We start from the raw sequence: 20,903 nt of genomic DNA, 5'->3' as shown, positions 1-20,903 counted from the left end.
CAGCACAGTGTAGTGTTGGCAAACATTGAAACGCTAAAATCATAAGTTTTACAGCACTCTAACGCCTGGTGTTGTAATTTTTCATTTGTCGCAAGGTGAAATCGAAATGACGGCTATTTAATAGTGCAAAGTGAATTTAAATCACTAAAAATATCACCAAGTTGTGGCTAATAAAGGCGTGCATCCGTTTAGCATAAATGCCCGAAGGAAAATCTATACCAAGTGCATGAAAAACGTGATTGAAAATTTACTTTGTGTGTAGCACACACACGCACACACACATGAAGATAAACGCAGCAATGGCCTCGCACTCACAGCATATATGTATATAAAAGCTCAGTTGTATATTGAAGAAGGAGCGCACAAAGCAGAAGACGAGAAGAAAGATTTCTGTGTCATTGAACGAGGCGAAGAGGCGACGACCAGACCAAGACCAAGGAGCTCCCAAACCACAACGCAGCAATTATATACACATACAAAATACATACATACACATATAATAACAGCTGCAGGTGCCCCATCAAGGATACTACGCTCTGTTCCGTACCCCCGCATGTTTATTGGAGAAATCTTGCCCTTGCCTTCAACAGGCACACACACGCACAGACGACGATCGATATTGACGCCGCCTGTATATGTATAAAAAGTTTTTATTGAACACATATCCCATACAAATGCAATTACAATTCATTTACAATTAGTGCTCATAAAACATTGTTGTCAATGTGTGTGTGTGTGGACTTCTCTCCTTGAATGAATTCAAAAGAGAGCAGAGAAAATTAAAGAAACACAAAGCGGAAATACTCTGAAATTGTGTCTACCTTGTTGTGCATGTGTGTGTGTGCGTGTGTGTGTATGGGCAAGTATAGCAAACGGTAGTGCTTTGTGCGTATGTGGAAAATCAACGCATCAGAATACGAAACGCAATCAGAGCTCGGCATAGCCCGCAGTTAGCTGTCCTGAGCAAGATCATACTAACACACACACCGCTGCAGCAGTAGCAGTACAAGCGAGAAGGTAGGTAAAGAAGGTGGCAATTGCACTCTTCACATGAGTTCTTTTAGTTTTGTAATGTAAATGTATGTACTCATTGGAGAGGAGGTATCGATGTTTGTATGTATGTATGTACGTGTATGTGCTACTCACGCACTTTTGATTTTTGTGCGACTTGTTCATCGCTTTGCATTGTAAGCTTCGCTCGAAGGAAAAATCAATAGCAACAGACGTAGACATTGCTGCTGTTTTTATTTTTGTGCAGCCCCAGCACAACCCTTATACGTGTAGTGCCCATATACGACCAATACATACAACAAAAATATTTAGATAAAATAAAACAAACAAAAAATTACCCATTGTGGATGTACACGAAAAAAAAAAACTACGCAAAAAGTTGACCATTTCCAGCGGCATTGCCAGTGCTTAACAACAACAACAACAGAGCAGCGCTAGAGCACAGATGAGCGACGATGTACTCGAGTATACACACACTCGTAATCATAAGTGTGTGTATGTGTGTGTGTGTGTACTAATAGTGCGATTGAGTACTTGTGAAGAATATCGATATTCTTAGTGGGCATTTAGATCATAGTGGGTAATTACGGTACATTTAAACCAATATCCCATAGTTACTGTTAACTTGAAAGCATTGCTTAGCTAGTCTTGATTGATAAGTAGATTAAGCACAAAGAAAAGTGCTTTGCAAAGCATGATAGATAATTGGAGAATCATTTCTGCTGTTTGTGCTGAGCAGCTGTTTTCTCTCGCAGCTGGAATTCTTGCATAAAAGAAGGGCTTCGAGATACAAAATAAACTTCCTTTCTATTGCTGTTAAGGTGCGACAACGCATTGGAATGCAAATGTTTACACATATCGAGTTATAACAATAATATTGGTAACGAAAATGCCCATCGCATGCAGCAAATATTTCTGATGCCATTTGAAACGCTTGAAAACTAAAGAACTTGATCATATTAATGAAGTTAGTTATTTGTATATAAAAGTAAAGTAAGTTTTGCATGCCTTATTTGCGCAAATTATTGATCTAAATCGGTCGCATAAATCATTTGAAAATCACAGTCACTGAAGTTTAGTGTGTGTTGTATTGAAAAGTCACAGTATTCGCTGATTCATTGCATTTATTGCTCATGCCCAGCAAATAACTCGTCATTATCGCGATGTTGCCGTGTGCTCATCGTCCTCACAAGTTGAATGCACAGAAAAAGCTGTTCCAAAAGTTGCTGTTGTTGTTGTTGTTGTTGTTGCTGCTGCTGCTGTTGGCACAACTGGGCATTCCATTCCATTCCATTTGCACTCGGTGCTCTTCTTCCTCCATAGCAAGCAGTTCACAGCCGGACGAAGCTTTAACCGATGCTGTTGTTGTCTCCGTTTCCCGTTCCCGTTGCACACACACACACACACTCGCTCATCATATATGTAGCTGCATAATAGGCACTACAATACATACGCATAGTTATGTTTATTTGTTGTTTTTGATTTCGGTTCACGATTCACGTCCTTTGCTTAGTCGCCGCCGCCTCACTTGGTGTTTGTGAGAGAGGCAATACACTTAAATTTCCCCTTAGCCAGAGCTTTAGCTGTGAGTAAATAAATAATGCACGTTTTCGCAGATTATGTGGCAACGATCCGGGGTTTGCATTCTTCGCTTTTGCCATATCAGTTGGATATCAGTGTCAGCTTACGGCAATTATTATCGAGCTTCGCATAAATATACATATGCATCGTATATGTACACACGTCAACATCACGTACAATTTGTTTATTTTTATTTTTATTCTCTTCACTTGCAGCGCCGCTCAAGGATTGAGCAAAATGGCCGCCACACGAGCAACTGCACCGAAAGTCACAGTTTTATGACTCTAAATTGATATTGAGCGCGACAGAGAACGAGAGAGAGGGAGAGGAAGCGTCAGAGGACGAGTGCAGCAGCTGCAACCATACGAGCTTGATTAACCAGCGTTAGCAGCCCAATCATCATCATGGTGGACAGTGTGCAGTGCCCCGTGTGCACCTTGTACCTGCACGCGGGCATGAATCTCTCCGATCATCTGGAGACACATCCCAAGGAACAGGTCATCAAGGCGCTGGTGCAAATGACCATTGTGAACAACAATGGCATGGGCAGCGCCCTGGCAGCAGCTTTGCTCTCAGGCGATGGCGCCACGAGCTCCACCTCATTGTCAGCCACGAATGCGGTTGATGTCAAACCAGTTGTACCAGCATCTTCACCAACACCACCACCACCTCCACCAGCACCACCAGCAACAGCTGCAGCTGCAGCGGCAGCAACTAAATCAACAACAGCCAAGGCTGCGTTGCCCAGCAGCAGCAGCAGCAGCAACAGCATCAGCAATAGCAGCTGCGGCAACAACAACAACAAATTGAGCAATCCACCGATAAAGGCAGTAAAAAACGCGCCACCCACGACTGAGGCGCCAGCCAACGCATCAAACACACCCACCACAAGCAGCGTGACCGCCATCTATTCCGACTATCGCTATGAACAGCAACCCCAGCAGACGCCAACGGCACCGACTGCGGTGCACGGCTTTGCACGTGGTGCCACCACGCTGGTCATACCACAGGCGCCACACCAGCAACAACCGCCGCAACAACAGCCGCAGCAACAGCATCAGTATCTAGCCTCGCACCAGCAGGCTGCCCACTTTGCCCACCTTCAGCAACAACAGCAACAGCAGCAGCAGCAGCCGGCTCTGAAGTATACCTATGCAGCAGCGCTGCCACCGCCGCCACCTCTGCAGGTGAGTGTCTCAATAGCTTTCCACACGCCTTGTGTATCAATTAAGAATGTTTGTTCTCTCTTGCAGCTCTTTGCGCAGCAGGCGACAGCAACACAATCACATCAGAAGCCACCGCCCGCCTATGGCGCCGCCATCAGTCAAATTCGATCTCAGCACAACCAAAACAAACAACAACAACAGCAGCAGCAGCAGCAGCAGCAACATCAACACCAGCAGCAGCAGCAACAACAGCAGCAGCAGCAGCACCCACAACAGCAACACATAACCTTGCAACATAACATTAACCTTGCACCACCGAGTGGCAAGCATAGTAAACTCCACACGGATATCTTCCTGAATCCACCGCCACCGCCACCGCCACAGCTCACGATTCCGTCAGCATTGTCGACTGCCTCATTAAGACTGCAATATCCGCCACAGCATCAACAGTCTCTTGCAGCAGCCAGCAGCAGCAGCAGTAGCAGCGGCGGCGGCGGCGGCAGCAGCAGCAGCAGCAGCAGCAATTATGCCGTTGCTAGCTGCACAGCTGCCAGCTCCTCCTCTGCCTTGATGTCCTCCATTTCCGTTGGGCGCGCTAGCAGCAGTCGCCAGGCAACCAATTCGCCATTTGGTGCGCTGCTGAATGCTGCGGCGCAAGCTGCCTGCGCCTCTCCCGCCTCGTCCAGTGCGTCCGTGCTGCGTTACGCCGAGTCGCCAGTGGCTCACTACTTGGAGCGGGAGAACGGCGACTTCATTGTCCAAGAGACTCCCAAGCACATCGTAGAGTGCGTGGAGAAGGAGGACGGTGAATTCTCGGTGATTGAGCGCATCTATCAGTCGCCGCCCAGCGTCCTGCACATACACGACGATGACGAAGACGACGAAGAGGAAGACGAGGAGGAGGATGACAAGGGGTAAGCCTTGATAGTGACTTTTAATATGCTTAACTCAGTCAATATTCTTGCCCTTATTTAAACATGAAATTCCTCTTTTTAGCTGGGCCAACAGCGATGCTGAGGACCACCTGAAGATGGAGGATCATGTGGAGGATGGCGACGATGAGCACGAGGATAGCCGTAGTAGAGCTTCACACAAGACGACAACGAAAAAGTCACGCAAAGCAAAGGCAAATGGGCGGAAGCACAAAAGGGCCAACAAACATCAGCCGGAGGATGAGGATGACTTCATGAGCATAGGCAGCAGCTGTGCCGAGAGCGAGCACCAGCTGGAGCAGCAACAGCAGCAGGCTCAGCAATCGCATGTCCCACCGGCTGCGTCGCCCGCACCTGGTCCACTATCCACGGCGCCTTCGACGAGCAGTGGAGCAGCCGCTGCCGCGTCCTGCAGCACCAACTCGAACAAGTCGAAAAAGAATCGTGTGACCGTGCTCAGCGATGTGCCGCTCAACATGAACGAGTATCTGGATCTTGTGGGCAACATTGTGGCTTCCAGTCGAATTAGTGCCACGCGCCCATTTGCCGCTGTGGCGCCCATACCCTTGGTCAAGGTGGAGAAGGAGGAGCCCATGGATGACTACGATACCGTCAGAGATGAGATGCAGGTCATGGAGCAGAAGCATAGCCTGGAGCATGCCACTGGCAGCAGCAGCAGCAACAGTGGCCACGGCACCACCAGCGTCATCCGAATGGCCAGCACCAGCAGCGCCGCTGCTAGCGCAAATGTGGCCACCGACGATCTCACGCAGCCGCCGCCCATGAAGGTGGAGGTGGAGCCGACGGTGCTGCTGCCGCAACGCTTTTCGGCGCCAGCGCAGCATCGCGGGCCCAAGAAGTTAGTCATCAAGCCAAAGGCCACAGGGACGGCGTCGACGTCGGCAACGACCAATAAGACTGATAACAGCGCTGCCAGCAGCAGCAGCAGTAGCGGCAGCGGCAGTGGCGCCAGCAGCAGCAACAGCGCCGAACCACTCAGCATATCATCGAAGGCATCCGCAGAGCCGTTGCAGATCAAGAGCGAGGCTGGGGAGCATGTCTCCGGCAGTGGCAGCATATTGGAAAAGCATTTGACCAACAGCTACGCCGCCCAGCAGGCGCGGAAGCACTCGGCAGTCAACGACGACGATGCGCGCGTGCTGCTCGAGTTTGCCAACTCGAAGCAGCAGCCGCCGGCGGGCAACAGCAACCAGACCACGTTTGTGGTGAACGCGGCCAGCTTCGCCTCGGCGGGCTCCGTCTTTGCCAGCGGCAGCAGCGGTGTGCCCAAGCCACCAGCTAAGCCGGGCGACGAGTACATTCTGCCAGATAACAATCTAGAGGTGGATGAAATCGTGATATCCTCCTCGTCTTCCTATGCCTCCGACTCGCAGCACGCGCAGCTGCAGCAGCAGCAGCAGTCGCATCAATCGCAGCAGCAGCCGGCAGCGCAGCAAGCCGTACAGCAATCGCAGCAGCCGTCCTCCTTTACAGATTTCAATTTCCTGTACCATCAGCATGGAACCCCAACTGCAGCAGCAGCAGCAGCAGCAACAACGACGGCAACAGCAGCATCCACTGCCTCAACCTTTGCACCATTCGGCATGCAACAGCAGCAGCAGCAGGTGCTGCAGCATCCGCAACACGGCTCGAGCGAGGCCACCAATGCGGCCACACTAGCCTCTTCCTCCAGCAACTCCTCAGTCCTGGATCAGGATTGCTCCATGAATGCCACGTTTCGCGTGGGCAAACAGCAATCCACAATGGCCTCGTGGTATCAGCCACAGCCACAGTCGCAGTCGCAGTCGCAGCCACAGCCACAGCCCAGCACTTCAGCACACAGCTCCAATGTGGAGCAGTCTAGCAATTTCATTGCCGCACTTGCGGCTGTGGAGTGCTGCAGCGTGGCAGCCGTGGACAGCGATGTGAGCGAGGCCAAGTACTTGGATCTGGATGCCTGCAAGCGGGAGCAGTTAAGCAATAGCAGCAGCCACTTGCCCTCGGCCTCTGCGTCCACCACATCCTCCTCCTTCGCGGCCGCCGCCACCGAGAGCAGCTTGGTGGGTGGCCTGGGTCTGAACATACGCACCGATGAGAAAATGCCCGCCAAGGGTGAAATCTCCGAGCAGGAGAGCAACTGTGACATTGAGAACTCGTGGAGTCAATCGGTAACCCATATATTAATATTGTATTAAATCACAATTATATATCGTTTATCTATATAAACATATATATAGATACACATCTTATCATCAATCCAAATATGTATTGAATTTATAAAGTTTATCAACTGTCACTCATTTCAGATGTACGGCGACTTGTCACAGCGTTACTTTAGGAATCAGTTTGCGGATGGCTACAATCAGCAGCTGGCCGATTGGCGCCAAGATTACTATCCGGCGCAGGATCTCAGTGGCCAGCAGCAGCCGGAGCGTGAGCAAAAGCGGTTAGTATTTGTCTATTCCTGAGCATATGCTTATATATTTCAAATATCGCTCTTGCCCGCATTCCAGTTTTGATTTCAACGCTGTTGCTGCGGAGTATACGCATACGGCGGGACAGCTGGATGCCTCCCCGGGCTCGACTAGAAACAATCATTTGCTGGATGCACAGCCCACCACTTCCTCGTCGTCGTCGGCATTGCTGGCTGGTCCACCAATAGCCTCGACATCGCGTGCTGCTGCCGAAGCGGAGGCTGTGGCCGCAGCCCTGGCGCAGCGGAAGCCGCCGCGTCGCAAGATCTACAAATGCCCGCACTGTGTGGCCATCTTCGAGAAGCTGAAGGAGCGCAATGCGCACATGATTGGCGAGCACAACTATGTGCGCCAGAATCGACGCCTCATCTGCACGCAGGCTTTGGTCAATAGCAGCTTGGCGGGACCGCAGGAGCAGCAGGCGCAGGGGCAACAGCACCAATTGCTGCAGGCAGCGGGGCACAGCAATGCCGACATTATGCATGAGGATTCCAAGGATGGCATTGTAAAGATTAAGCAGGAGCACTGCCACGATAAGCAGGATGCCTCCGAGCAACTGCTGGGCCATTCCGAGCTGCCCGACGTTAAGGACTCCGGCCTGCTCAATGGCAGCGATGAGAACGGTCGAGATCCAGACATGAAACCGCCTGCGGGCGTCACAGAATTGGACGAGAAGCCGACCATACCGCCGCTGGCCATGACCACGCCAGCGGCCAAGCTGGCTGCTCTGTATCGCATGCTCATTGCGTACAACGAGTCCAAGCTGGGCCAAGAGCGCAACAATCTCAGCGAGCTGGAGCAAAAGGCCATGGAGAAATCCATATTCCTATGCTACGTGTGCCGCACCGACTTCCCCTCTGTCAAGCTGTACGATGCTCATCTGACTGAGCATCCGGCCGAGTGTTTCACCTGTGGCAAGAAATTCTATCGCTGGAAAAACTTCTCGCTGCATCTGAAGCGTCACTTGGGCTGGAAGGAGTTTGGCTGCTACATCTGCGATAAGAAGTTCGTGGTGCGCAGCGCTCTGGTGGAGCACATGCGCATGCACACGGGCCAGACACCGCTCAAGTGCAAGATTTGCGGTAAGTAGTGGAATAGCAGCCACAGGCAAGCAAAGTAATCCCTCTCTGTATTTGCAGGCAAAAAGTTCAAGCGGTACTCGAACCTAACACAACATCGCAAGCGTCACACCAAGATCCTGGTGCGCAAGAAGGAGTATGTGTGCCACTGCGGCGAGGTGTTGCCGTCTAAGGCGCGCTTCCTGTGGCACAAGGAGACGCACGACTTGAAGCCCAAGTGCTGTCCCTATTGCTGCGATCGTTTTGTGCACGCCAATTCGCTGCGCCGGCACATTCGACTGGCCCATTCGGATAAGTTTGATTACGCTGAGCCCATGGAGTGTCCCATGTGCAAGCAGATCTTTGCCAAGACCTCGATCAAGGCGCATATGGCGACGCACTCAACAGACCCGCAATACGATTGCGCCATTTGCAACAAGAGCTTCTCCACCAAATGGAATCTCAAGATACATTCGTGGGTGCATGCGAATCGCACAGCCAAGCCGTTCAAGTGCGAGTACTGCCCGAAGGCATTCGTGCGCGAGCTGGACTTTAAGAATCACATGAACGCCCACAAGCAGATCAAGCCGTACACGTGCGAGTACTGCGGCTGCAAGTTCATACGCAAGTACAACTATATGCGGCATCGGCGGGAGCATCACGGCAACAAGAAGTTCACCTGCGACCAGTGCGACAAGTCTTTCCATCGGCATTATTATCTGATTGAGCATCGGCGCATCCACACGGGCGAGCGTCCGTTCCACTGCACCATCTGTGGCAAGAGTTCGACGACAAAGACCAATCACAATAAGCATCTGAAGATACATCATTCACGGGATCCATTCACCGTGGAGGTTTAAATGAAATATACTAACCAACCAACTAATTGACTACTCTAAACTAAAGTTTAATTCATTAATTAGATAGCTATTCATGGCTCTTCTTTGTGTGTATGTGTATGAGTGTATGAGTGTGGGAGTGTGTGGGTGTCTTGTGTGTCTGTGTCTATGGTTAATTACAAATAACAACAAAAACAAACTAGTATTACCTATTGAACTATATACATATATAAACATACACATAAATGCATCTATATCTACATATATATGTACGTGTGGTTTACATATGCGAATGAATGCCAATTCTTGAAAACAAAACATGAAATCAATTTATCATATTATAATAACATTTTACTAATCGTACATTTGAATGTGGTTTAAGAAACTTAGCTAAATGTGAATGTGTTAACCCCTTTCGCTCCACTTTTCGCTTCCTAGACAACACTTCAACTGTCCACCCACTCACACTCACACACACCCACATAGACACTCATCTACACCTAAAAACAAGAGCTAGTTTTAAACACAATTATTTCAAAATGAAATCGCTTTAATTTTTGTTCGATTGTAATCATATTTACAATTAGTGAAATGACATGCCTAGTTCAGTGCAATATTCATTATTATTATCATTTATTTTTACGCCGTAGTCTTAAAGCATCTCAACTTTAGTTTGATAACATTTCTTTGTAATCATTTGTATTTACTTATCTCTATGTAGATACACACATATATATATATATTTTTTTTAATGTCTAATGCGTTTGTAAATGGCAACACAAATCTAGTTAATTTAAGTTAGTTGCAATTGGTTTAACTATATAACGACATATATACATCTATGTATGGATCGTTATACTTTTGAGTTTTCCAAACTTGAGCACATTCTAAGCCACAAAAACACAAATGCACACACCAATACCAACACCTACACCTACATACATATAATATAGGACATTATACAAAATTGCAAGCGACCCGTTTAGAAATTGTTATATAATTTACGTATTTTTTAAACTGAAGAGACAAACTGTCTACCAGCGATCGAAAGTAAACGAACACAACTGTCATATTGAATGAATAAATCTAAAAGTAAATACCATCTCGATGTTTGTAGAATATACAGTACCGAGCAAAAATGAGTGAATGTTTCACAACTTTGACTTTCATCACGCATAAAAATTAAACCATACAAGCAAATCAAGATTTTTTTTTTTTGGTTGTTTATTAGTTTGTTCTTAACACATAACAAAAACTGCAAGGCTGAATATGCCAAATTCAAAGAGTTAGAAATCAAAAACCAAAAAAATCCACATAAACTCAATTTTGCACGTTTAAAAAAAAATTAATTAACTAACAAATTTTAATATTTTGTCCAAAAAACCTTATTGGCAATAACTTTGTTGATTCTGTTCGGCATGCTCTTAACCAAACTGTAAATAATTTCGCTTGGAATTCGCCTCCACTCCGCTTCTACGCGCTCCCATAAGTTGTCTATGCTCGTTGGGGCTGCATCATACTGCCCTAGCCAACTTTTCACTATTGACCACAGAGTTTCAATAGGATTGAGGTCGGGACTCTGTGCTGGCCAATTCATTAGGCTAAAATTTTGGTTTCCAATCCATTCCTTCACGATTTTGGCTGTATGTTTTGGATCCCCATCTTGTTGAAAAACCATTTCATCTTCGGGATAAGCACATTTATCAATAAAATTGGGAAGATGGGTTTGAAGGATATTCATGTAATCTTCTTTGTGCATTATGCCTTCTACTCTATGTAGAGGACCAACGTTCCACCAAGTAAAGCATCCCCAAACCATAATGCTGCCGCCGCCATGTTTGACCGTTTGCTTCACATGGTGTGGTTGAATGCGTTCCCCAGGTCTGCGCCAGCAATATGGCTTTCCATCTGATTGGAAACGGTTAAATTTTGATTCATCCGACCAAATAACTCGTTTCCAATCATCAATGCTCCTGTTTTTGTGATCCCATGCAAATTTCAAACGCGCCTTCACATTCTTTTCTGACAATGCAGATTTGTTTTTCTTAACGAATGAGACATAACCGATGCCACGAAGTGCTCTTCTAGCAGTCCATTCGCTAACATTTTTATTAATTGCTAGAGAAGCACCCTTTGGTGTTAGCAGCTTGTTCTTCCTCATTTCCGACATCATTATACGAGCATCAGAGTCCGACAACAGTTTTTTGCGACCTTTGACTTGAGTTTTCGGAGTCAAATTTCGTCTCTTTTGAGCTGCGATCACTGCGGAAACCAAAATTTTAGCCTAATGAATTGGCCAGCACAGAGTCCCGACCTCAATCCTATTGAAAATCTGTGGTCAATAGTGAAAAGATGGCTAGGGCAGTGTGATGCAGCCCCAACGAGCATAGACAACTTATGGGAGCGCGGAGAGGCGGAGTGGAGGCGAATTCCAAGCGAAAAGATTCACAGTAGGGTTGAGAGCATGCCGAACAGAATCAACAAAGTTATTGCTAATAAGGGTTTTTGGACAAAATATTAAAATTTGTTAGTTAATTAATTTTTTTTTAAACGTGCAAAATTGAGTTTATGTGGATTTTTTTGGTTTTTGATTTCTAACTCTTTGAATTTGGCATATTCAGCCTTGCAGTTTTTGTTATGTGTTAAGAACAAACTAATAAACAACCAAAAAAAAAAAAATCTTGATTTGCTTGTATGGTTTAATTTTTATGCGTGATGAAAGTCAAAGTTGTGAAACATTCACTCATTTTTGCTCGGTACTGTATATATTTATATATACATCAACATATATAAATATATATAATACATATAAATATATATTTAATTTGTAGTAGTTGCAACTTCTCTAGGCTTATTTTTAATAATTGTTTGCGATGGTTTCGATTATGGAGCGATTAGTTAAAATTTCTAGTTTGTAAGCAAACACACACAACAACATAAGCATTATGAGAATTAATTAAATAATACATTACCTTATAATATGGAAAAAAAAAACCAACAAAACCACTTTCAAATATTTACAACTTACATACAGATTTCAACAAAAATCAATGAAAGCAAAAAAATAAAAAATTAAAACCATTTTGTGGAAGAAATAAATGCAATTTATGGATAAATATAAATACAAATTGTATACGTTGGGTTGGGTGCGTAGTGCATATGTAGTGCAACCATAGACTCTTTGAAAATAAGAAAAAACATTCGGTAATAGAAGAAAGATTAAACAATTGGAAAAATTAAATTTCACTTCTCTCCGATAGTGAATAAGTTTATTGAAGAACGAAAAATATTTCAAGAAATCAAGAATACATAGTGTAAGATCCTGCAAATAATAAGTACATACATATTCAGTTATGTAATTACGTCAGAACTTCTAAATATAAGTTTAACTTAAGAAAAGTGGGGAGTTTGCCTCTTTGGCTCCTTCAATTCACGATTTTGAAATCTTTTTTTTTTTTTTTTTTAATATTTGAAAACTATTTTAATAGTAACATCCGACTGTCGATTAAGGGCTTGTATAGCAGCTCAGTAGTGGATTTTTTCTCAAATATTTCGACCTCGAGTAGTTTGTAACTCTTCTTAGTAAAATCGCTGGACGAGTCCGGCTCGGATTCTCCATAGTCGTCGCTCTCGTTGTGGTAATTGTGCGGATAGTGAACGCGTGCGTATACTGTGGGGTATTTGCATAGGCACGCTTGGAGTGCTTGGCGCACAGATGTGTCCGCAAATTTTCTGTTTAGCTTGATGCCGTAGAGATTGACGCGGAACGAACGCTGGGGGAACATAAAGAGCTGCTTGGGCATCACCTTTAAGTCGATAAAGCGCACCGTTCCGGTGTCATGAAAGTCCATATAGTAGACAGTCGCCTGACTGGAAGCATAAAACACTTCCTTGATAACTGCGCGATACCATTGACCGTCCAGACTGTAGCGGGCCAGGCACAAGGATTCCATCTCCACAGGATTGAGCTGTGCAGCATCGCGGATCAAGGCGCTAGTCTCCTGGGCCAGCACAATCTCCTGCTTGGCAAACTCAGTTAGTTCTGGTGTTATTTGCAACTCTGTGGCGGACACCACTTTGTCGATGCTGCACGGAAAATGCTTGACGCCAGTGGGCAGACATTGGGGCTTGAAACAACCCATGCTCTCGTGATATGAACGCTCCGTAGATGTGTCCATTGGAGAGAATTGTGCGCTTTTCATCCTTTCCTGCTAAAAGAGAAAGCCCTGACTAACCATGAACTTCATGAACTTCATTCGAACATACCTTATATCGCAGCTGAATGCGTCGGCGCAGTTGATCCACAGCGGATATGTTATGCGGTGGCATAAAGCTGGCCTGCTCCTGTTCGGCACTGACCGTTTTCTCATCATTCTTATTTGAATTATCTTCGACAATCTCCTCGATGACGTAATCATCCGAAAAGGCCTCAGCGGAATCGTTTTTTTCCGAATTATCTTGATCGCTCTCTGCTCCCTCCAAATTGGCACTCCTATCAAGCTGGTCCAGCTTGGCTGCCTCCTTGCAATCGAAGTCCTTTTCGCAGTCAGTTGGAATCATCTCTTTGCTGTCCATCATTAACTTTTTCTTAGCGGGCGGCGGCTGAACAGTTGTATTCACCTGATCAAGTGCCAGAAGTGGCTGGACGTCGCCCAACTGGAGAAGCTCATCGAACACCTTGAAGCTCTTCAGTGCCTTAGCGCGTTGATGTTTCAGTTCCTCATCTGCGTGGGATGCAGCACGTATCGCCATTTCGTTGTTTAACATCATGGTCGCTATGTCCATGCCGCCCACCTTGATTTGACACTGCGGTATACCACCAACTCCTTGGGCCTCCATAATACGTACGCTGCTGAGCTTCATGACCACAGTCTGATGCACAGCGTCCATGGTCTTGATGGTGTACTTCTTCTGCTTGGGCTTTACGCCGTGGATGGCTATGCGCCAGCACATGGCATTTAGCTGCGGGAATGGGGCATAGGGCAGCATATCAGCTGGCGATACGTTCTCCTCGTTCCCGTAGTCCACATAGTACACCTTGTGCTCACCTTGAGCGCTCAACTGGCTCTGGACAATGCCGCGATAGAAGAGATTATCCAAGTGATAGATGGCTACGACGGGCTGACCAACCACATAGTTGCACGGCTTGCGCTGTCGCTCCAGCAGGGGCTTGAAGTGATTGCCGAGCAAATTGCGCATATAATGGATGAAGGGCTCATCGCTGGCCAGGCTCAGGTAAATCTCGCACTGATGATTCACATATGTGGGCAGTGCAGTGAACAAAGTTTTGTTGCATTCACGCGGCTGCAGCCAGGCCGATGGCGCCTCGTCCCACCCGGTAGTGGTTGTCTTTGTATTGAAATCGTTGAGCAGCTCCAGCGGCGGCATGCCGTAGCTGTGCTCGAATTCCACCTTGGGCACTATTTGGGGCACTAAGAGAAGCGAAGGCAGAATCAAGAGACAGCTTCAGGTTTAACGAGTACTCAATACTTACATTCCAATTTTGCAATATCGTCGAAGCCTGCGAACATGGCCTGATCGCATGACTCGTTGGAGCAGAAGCTGCCGCTCCTGCTGCTGGATGTCGACTCTGCCTCCTCCTTTACCCACAATTGTGGATCTCTATTGGCATGTCCTGCCTGTAATAGCATCTCATTGATGTTCGTATACTTGGTGCGCGCTGGCGAGAACGGTCCACTGATTTCGGTTCGTGCTCCCCAGAGAATCACGTTCAGACAGTCTCCGCTGCGTCCATAACCCGTCACATGCAGTGAGCTGTAGGCGTCCAGCTGAGTCTTGAAGAACGTTTTAGCCTGATTCGACCACTCCTTGCCATTGGGAACAATGCCAACCAGGCGGCAGCACATGGCGCTGTTGCTGATGCGCACGAGCCCCTCGTCCATCACGGCCAGACAGTTGCTGGGCACGCCCAGCGCTAGTTCGCCAATGTCGCGCAAGCGCACATCGTATTTGGGGGTTGTCTTCGAGTCGGTACAGTCAACAATCTGGCCGCGATGCCAGAGCAGTTCCTGATCTCCCTTAGCCATCACACGTACATAGCACATGTCGCCGCGCTTCCAGTTCGCAGAGACTGAGCAGCTCTGGTACATCTCCGCTGCTGCGGCCTGCACTGTTTTCCTCAGCTCCGCAATGGCCGAGACAAAGTGCGCGAGCGTTACATAGAATTCTCCTGGATGCTGCACATGCAACACTTCGATGGGTGAGCGGTTCGTATTGTCAGTTTTTTGAGGTTGAGGAGCTGCATCCAAGGGCTCCTCCTTGACCTCGTCCATCAATTTACGCGTGTCCACATGCAGTTTCGAGAGTCGTGTCTGCTGCGGCTTAATAAATCTGCTGCTAACACCAGTAGACTCGCAGTGGCCCAGAGAGACCAGCAGGGCAGCGACATGGTGATTCCCATAAAATAGCGCTACATTGGCCACCTTGTTGTGCACGGACACCACCTCCATTTGGAGATTGGGATTGGAGGTTAGCTGCTTAAAGTCATCAATTGCAGCTGTTGTCCAGGCATAGCCATTCTTTTGCAGCGGCTCCACATCGGCCAGGCAGCACTTGATGGCCGACTCCTGGGTCCAGAATATGCGGGGCAGCATGAAAAGCTGATCCCAGTACAGTTTCTGTGTGATTCCCGAGTCCACCAGACGCACTAGCACATAACCTGCCATAGCATCAAATGATAGATGATATACATATATATTAGTAAAGTCTTAAATTGCATTGGCTTATCCACTCACCTTTTGGCAAAATGTGCTGAATGCTAGCGCGATGCCACTGACCCTCCGATTGCACCACACAGCCGAGCTCCAGGCGACCCAGGTAGATGGGCTCCAACTGGCTGAGACTCATGTGATCCATGAAGCACTGCAGCTCGCGCTGCATCGCGCAGCGCTTCTGCTCCACTTTGTGTGGCATCACATAGAACTCCTGCGGCTGCTCCACATGCAGCATCTGTATCATCAGTACATCGCCCACATGGGGCATGTATTTCGGCAATCTCTGCGGCTCCAGTGCCATCAACTGCTGCGACTGCGGCATCAACGGGGCGCCAACGACATTTCGCTCGCGCGCTAATCCAGTGTACAGAAATGCTTCGCGCACCGAAATGCTCGCATCGCAGTTATTGGTGATGAGATCCACCTCATAGAGCTGTGTGCCCAAGGCTCGTATGACGGTGATGTGCACAGGATTACTAGGGGTGAAGGTAAGAGAAAATTAAAATATTTGTGTAGATTTTCATAGCTAGTTAATCAATCAATCGGTCTATTACTAAGTCTGGCAGTCAATTTATAATCAGTCCGTCGATCACACGGATATATAATGATTCAAAAACATTGAATTACAGTAGAAATCTGGTTCCACACAAATATTATATGAATCAACTTATATAGGTCTAGCACCATCCGGATATATCCATCAGATTCTACTGCATTTCATAGTTAAAAGTTGCCTTAGTCAATAAATTAGTCAATCAGTCAATCCTCCATCACTCCAGCTACATACTTTTGCACCACTTGCTTCAGAAAGTCAATCGCCTGTGGCTCCCACTCGGTGCCGCCGTTGCTGGGCATCAGCTGCTTCAGGCTGCAGTGGACGGCTGTGTAGGGCAACTTGGCCAAATGTTCGGGCAGCTGGCGGAAGCTGCAAGAGAGTTCACAATCAAAGAGTTTCTACATCACGAGAGGATTGGCTTACTTGCTGCTGTGCACCTTGCGGGAGATGCCAATGTCCGGCAAGAACACATTGTAGATGTCACGCGATTCCGTCTTGCGGACGACCAGAGCGCGATGCCAGCGATCCACTTCAAGTTGATTGTGGAACGTGATGTATTGCTGGCCCACTACAATCAGGCTCGGTGGGCGGCAATCGGGCGATTCAGCGTATGCCTCCAGATTCTCACGCATCTGCTGCGCCGCTTCGATGCACTGTACGTAGAAATCCTCCGGGGATTGAATGGCACGAACACGCACGACTGCATCTGTGCGAAACCAGTCGCCCAGCTGACACGACACCGTTTTGGATGTGGTACGGCTCGAGTCCGAGTTGCTGATGTCCATGGCAGAGAATGTGCGCAACAAATTGAGCTGCTGGACATGGCGTTCGCTGTCGCTGTCATGCACGGAACTGGAGCTGCTTTCGGCTTTTTTGGGGCGACGCTTATGCTTCTTGCTCAGTCGTGAGTGGCTTGGGCCTATCGAGGCCGTTGAATGAACGCTCTGGCTTGGCCAGTTCGACTCCTTCGGCGGGCTACTGCTCGACGAGATAACGCTCTGGTAGCCGTATTCGTTATTAAAGCGCACCTCGATCTTAGCATTACGATATTGGCATTTCAAATAACGGCTTATCATGTCCGATAGATTATTGTTAGTCTCCAAGCTGTTGTAAGATCGAAGCGTTAAGAAGAATATCTAATCAACAAACATTTCTCACTCACTAATAGGGATTACGATCAATGTTGGTGACTTCCACATAGGTGGGCATTTTCTCCAGATGCTCATTGACAATCATAAAGACATCCCTTAGCCAAATATCCTTCGGCACCTCGCAGCGATCATCGACTCCGCAGTTCAGCAACTGGCGTAGGTTCTGAACAAATGCAAATGGATAATCAGATATAGATGATAGCTTCACATCATTTGGGCACTCACCTTTAGCACTGCTTCATAGCCATTCAGCTGGCCTATGGCCCCGTCCAGCTGCTGCTGCGGCGACTGGCTGGACTCGCGCAACATCTCAATCGCCTTCTGTTCGGCTATCTGCAGCTGGCCGTGTAGCAAGCGGAAACGCTGTGAGATGTTGGACAGCGTCTCGGCCACAAAATCGTTAAGTTTCTTTTTCTTATTCTTCACCACCTATAAGAGAGAGAGAGAGAGAGATGGAGAGATGAAGAGTGGATGAGCGGGGCATCACCATTAAAAGACATTCTAATGATGCGAGTCTACTCTACAAAAGCCGCCTGCGCTGCAGGTGAATGGCGAGTGGCACTCGCTGCCACTTTTAATTGTGCATTGAGAAAAAAAAATGATCATTATCAGCGCCTCGGCATTTGTCTGCCTAGATACCTTGTGTCGTCTTGTATACAGCGTATGCCCATTGCATAATATTGAAGAAAAGGTATATTCAGCTGGTGCATATGGTATGTAGCAGTTGGAATTGGAGTAACAGCAAGGGATTTATATGCAACTTGGATTTATATGCAACTAATGAGGCTTTCTAGAGATATTTTGCATATGTTGTTATTATTATTATTATTATAATAAAGCTTAGTTCATATGGATATACCATAGTCATGGACAATGACTTGAAGAACATGAGATAATGAAAAACTTTTACAAGATATTTAAGACATATGAATAATATTAAACAAGAGTTAATTAAGCATTAGAGAATCTGTTAAGCTTAAGCATTATAGAATATATTAGATTTAAAATCGGCAGAACTTTTACACAGAAATTCAAATTATCGATAATAATTTTTTTTTCAAGGACATCGAATTTTCACCTTCTATTGCGATTTTTCGATTTAGCGTAGTTATCGAGACTCTACTGTATTTGTAAATATAAATTTTCTAAAAAACTTTAGTATATATAAAAAAAAAAAGCTAAACTATTTGCAAATATAAATTTTCTAAAAAAAACTTTAGTATATATATTAAAAAAAAAGCTAAGCTAAATGCAATATTTTGTATACCCTATTATATTATTATAAAAAAGTTTAATATTATATGGTAAATTGATTTATATTCCCACGATTCTCAGCTCTTTAAGATCAGACAGAAATAAATTTATGTTAATCCAGACATATTTAAAAATAATTGAAAAAAGAGATGATAATTCAATATTTACTTAAAAATATGAAAACAAATCTCTCAAGGGATATTTTCACAAAAATGGTAATACCATCCTAATTAATTAAGTTATGAGTTCTTTCGTTCGTTTTACAAAACTCCATTCAAAGAGTTATTCATATCATACGCTTACCCAAAAAGATCGACTTAGAGCACCACCTAGGGTATCTTTCGCAACAGCACTCACTGTTATTGCTGCTGTAATAATTGTTATTGTGTTATTGTAGCTTTTGAAAGTGATTGTAAAAACCACCAAAAATAATACGAAAATGCTGCTTTGGGCTGGCTTATGACAGCTGATTTGTAGCAGATGACAGGCAAGTTCGCACCAATCGCTCGGTTCTACCATAAAAGGCAGGCGTAGATCGTAGATCATAGATCGAAGATCGGAATAGATTGAGTGACGGAGGAGAGCGTCGATCGAGAGCCAAGTGTAAATGAAATCCATATTGAATGGAGCTGACGTTCGCACATCATTAAAGCGAAACCTCATATTGATTTCGTTCGATTTTCGGGGTTGGGCTTTGTTTTACATCCATTCGAACGAGGTGCTCGACTCGACACGACTCGCAGCGAGTCGAGATCAAATCAATTTACTCTTGACCTTGCTCTGGCTGGCTGTGTGGCCGGCGGGGGTAGAGGTGAGCCAATCGCATTGATATGCTCTATTGTTTTACGCTTCAAGCGATTTAATAGGCCAAGCCAAATGGCCAGACGTGCGTGCCCAGCTCAGCTCAGCTCCGTTCAGTGTTTGCTGCCAATTAGTTTTAATGGCCAGCGTAGCAAATAGTTCTCAGTAGTCTGCAATTTTTTTTTTTTCGGTAGGCATTTCACACACTTCCTACGACAAACTGTCAGTCAGTCAGTCAGTCAATCAGTCAATCAATCAGGCTTTAAGGCTTTTGGCTGAGCAGCGAGCACGCAACAATTGAAGCCCGCAAGAATTCTTAATTATGGCCAAAAGCAGTAATTGGCATTAATGCTTAGCTGCCATAGACGCATTACAAATGCTCTAACTGAAGCATCAAACAACATTTCGATTGTACTCAACATCAAAGATCACGCTCGAGCAGACAGCTCTGCTGCTAAAAATTGTTAACCTTGCTGGCAAATCATAATCATTAACTAAGTTAGGAAGAGTTTTGGAAGCCTTTATAGTTTTTAGTTGCCAATAATTTGGCCATAATTTGAAGCAACTGCGTTTAGCGCACATTAAAGCAATTAGTGAGCAATTGAAGTAGTTGTAAGAAATAAATCAAAAATAAAAAAAAAAAAAATAAAAAGATGATTGCGCGCAATTTTAGTGAGTGTGTGTGTGACTGTGTGTGTGAGTGAGTGAGTAACTCAGTAACCCAGTCAGCCGCAGTAAGCCACTTCATTTGGCCAGTTTATCAATTACGGACGGACAATTTACTGGCGCTTTGAGCCGCCTCGTTAGCCGCCGCATTGCATTAATCATACACTGTCCAAGGGCATGTTAACTATGCTACGAAATATGTAACATCACATAGATGTATATTATATCGACTTGAATTATATCATTGTTAATTAATATCAACTACAGCGTTAATTTAACTGCAATTTAAAAAGGTTTTACTAATTTTACTATCTACAATCAAGTGTCTAGTAATAATATCTAATATCTTGTAGTATCTAGTGTCTAGTATCTAGTATCTAGTATCTAGTATCTAGTATCTAGTATCTAGTATCTAGTATCTAGTATCTAGTATCTAGTATCTAGTATCTAGTATCTACTATCTTTTATCTTTTATCTAGTATCTAGTATCTTTTATCTAGTATCTTTTATCTAGTATCTAGTATCTAGTCCTAGTATCTAGTATCTAGTGTCTAGTGTCTAGTATCCAGTATCTAATATCTAGTATCTGGTACATAGTATCTAATATCTAGTATCTTATATCTAGTATCTAGTTCTAGTATCTAGTATCTAGTATCTGGTACATAGTATATAATATCTAG

The 20,903-nt window shown here is 45.6% G+C and overlaps 2 protein-coding genes across 4 annotated transcripts in view; one reads left to right on the top strand and one right to left on the bottom strand.

The window, feature by feature from the left end:
* The first annotated feature begins 43 nt into the window (after window positions 1-43).
* Window positions 44-12,140, top strand: LOC108659171 (uncharacterized). Of its 2 annotated transcripts, none has more exons than XM_018111970.3 (7): window positions 44-1,017; window positions 2,808-3,779; window positions 3,846-4,672; window positions 4,755-6,858; window positions 6,997-7,136; window positions 7,204-8,246; window positions 8,304-12,140. In XM_018111970.3, the coding sequence occupies exons 2-7, from the start codon at window positions 2,997-2,999 to the stop codon at window positions 9,080-9,082; spliced, it is 5,676 nt and encodes a 1,891-aa protein (XP_017967459.1). In that variant the 5' UTR covers window positions 44-1,017; window positions 2,808-2,996; the 3' UTR covers window positions 9,083-12,140. The 2 variants fall into 2 exon arrangements, with proteins under 2 accessions (XP_017967459.1, XP_089121750.1); XM_089265624.1 differs by lacking the exon at window positions 44-1,017 and adding an exon at window positions 1,156-1,506.
* A 157-nt stretch (window positions 12,141-12,297) lies between these two features.
* Window positions 12,298-20,903, bottom strand: part of qin (tudor domain-containing protein qin) — a 70,583-nt gene continuing 61,977 nt past the window's right edge. The window contains exons 4-11 of one of the 2 annotated variants that reach the window (XM_030383075.2): window positions 17,728-17,931; window positions 17,514-17,665; window positions 16,775-17,455; window positions 16,583-16,720; window positions 15,817-16,271; window positions 14,556-15,740; window positions 13,328-14,493; window positions 12,298-13,272 (exon numbers count right to left, since the gene is read on the bottom strand). In XM_030383075.2, coding sequence (XP_030238935.2) covers window positions 12,538-13,272; window positions 13,328-14,493; window positions 14,556-15,740; window positions 15,817-16,271; window positions 16,583-16,720; window positions 16,775-17,455; window positions 17,514-17,665; window positions 17,728-17,931 — 4,716 coding nt within the window. In that variant the 3' untranslated portion in view covers window positions 12,298-12,537. The remainder of the gene's footprint in view (window positions 13,273-13,327; window positions 14,494-14,555; window positions 15,741-15,816; window positions 16,272-16,582; window positions 16,721-16,774; window positions 17,456-17,513; window positions 17,666-17,727; window positions 17,932-20,903) is intronic. The other variant, XM_089265384.1, reaches the window with a different exon arrangement.

The sequence above is a fragment of the Drosophila navojoa genome, chromosome 2 (assembly GCF_054131105.1).
Source record: "Drosophila navojoa isolate 15081-1374.11 chromosome 2, UAZ_NAV_1.0, whole genome shotgun sequence".
Lineage (NCBI taxonomy): Eukaryota > Metazoa > Arthropoda > Insecta > Diptera > Drosophilidae > Drosophila > Drosophila navojoa.
Note: the sequence above shows the minus strand (reverse complement) of the source record. Positions and strands in the feature narration are given on the sequence as shown.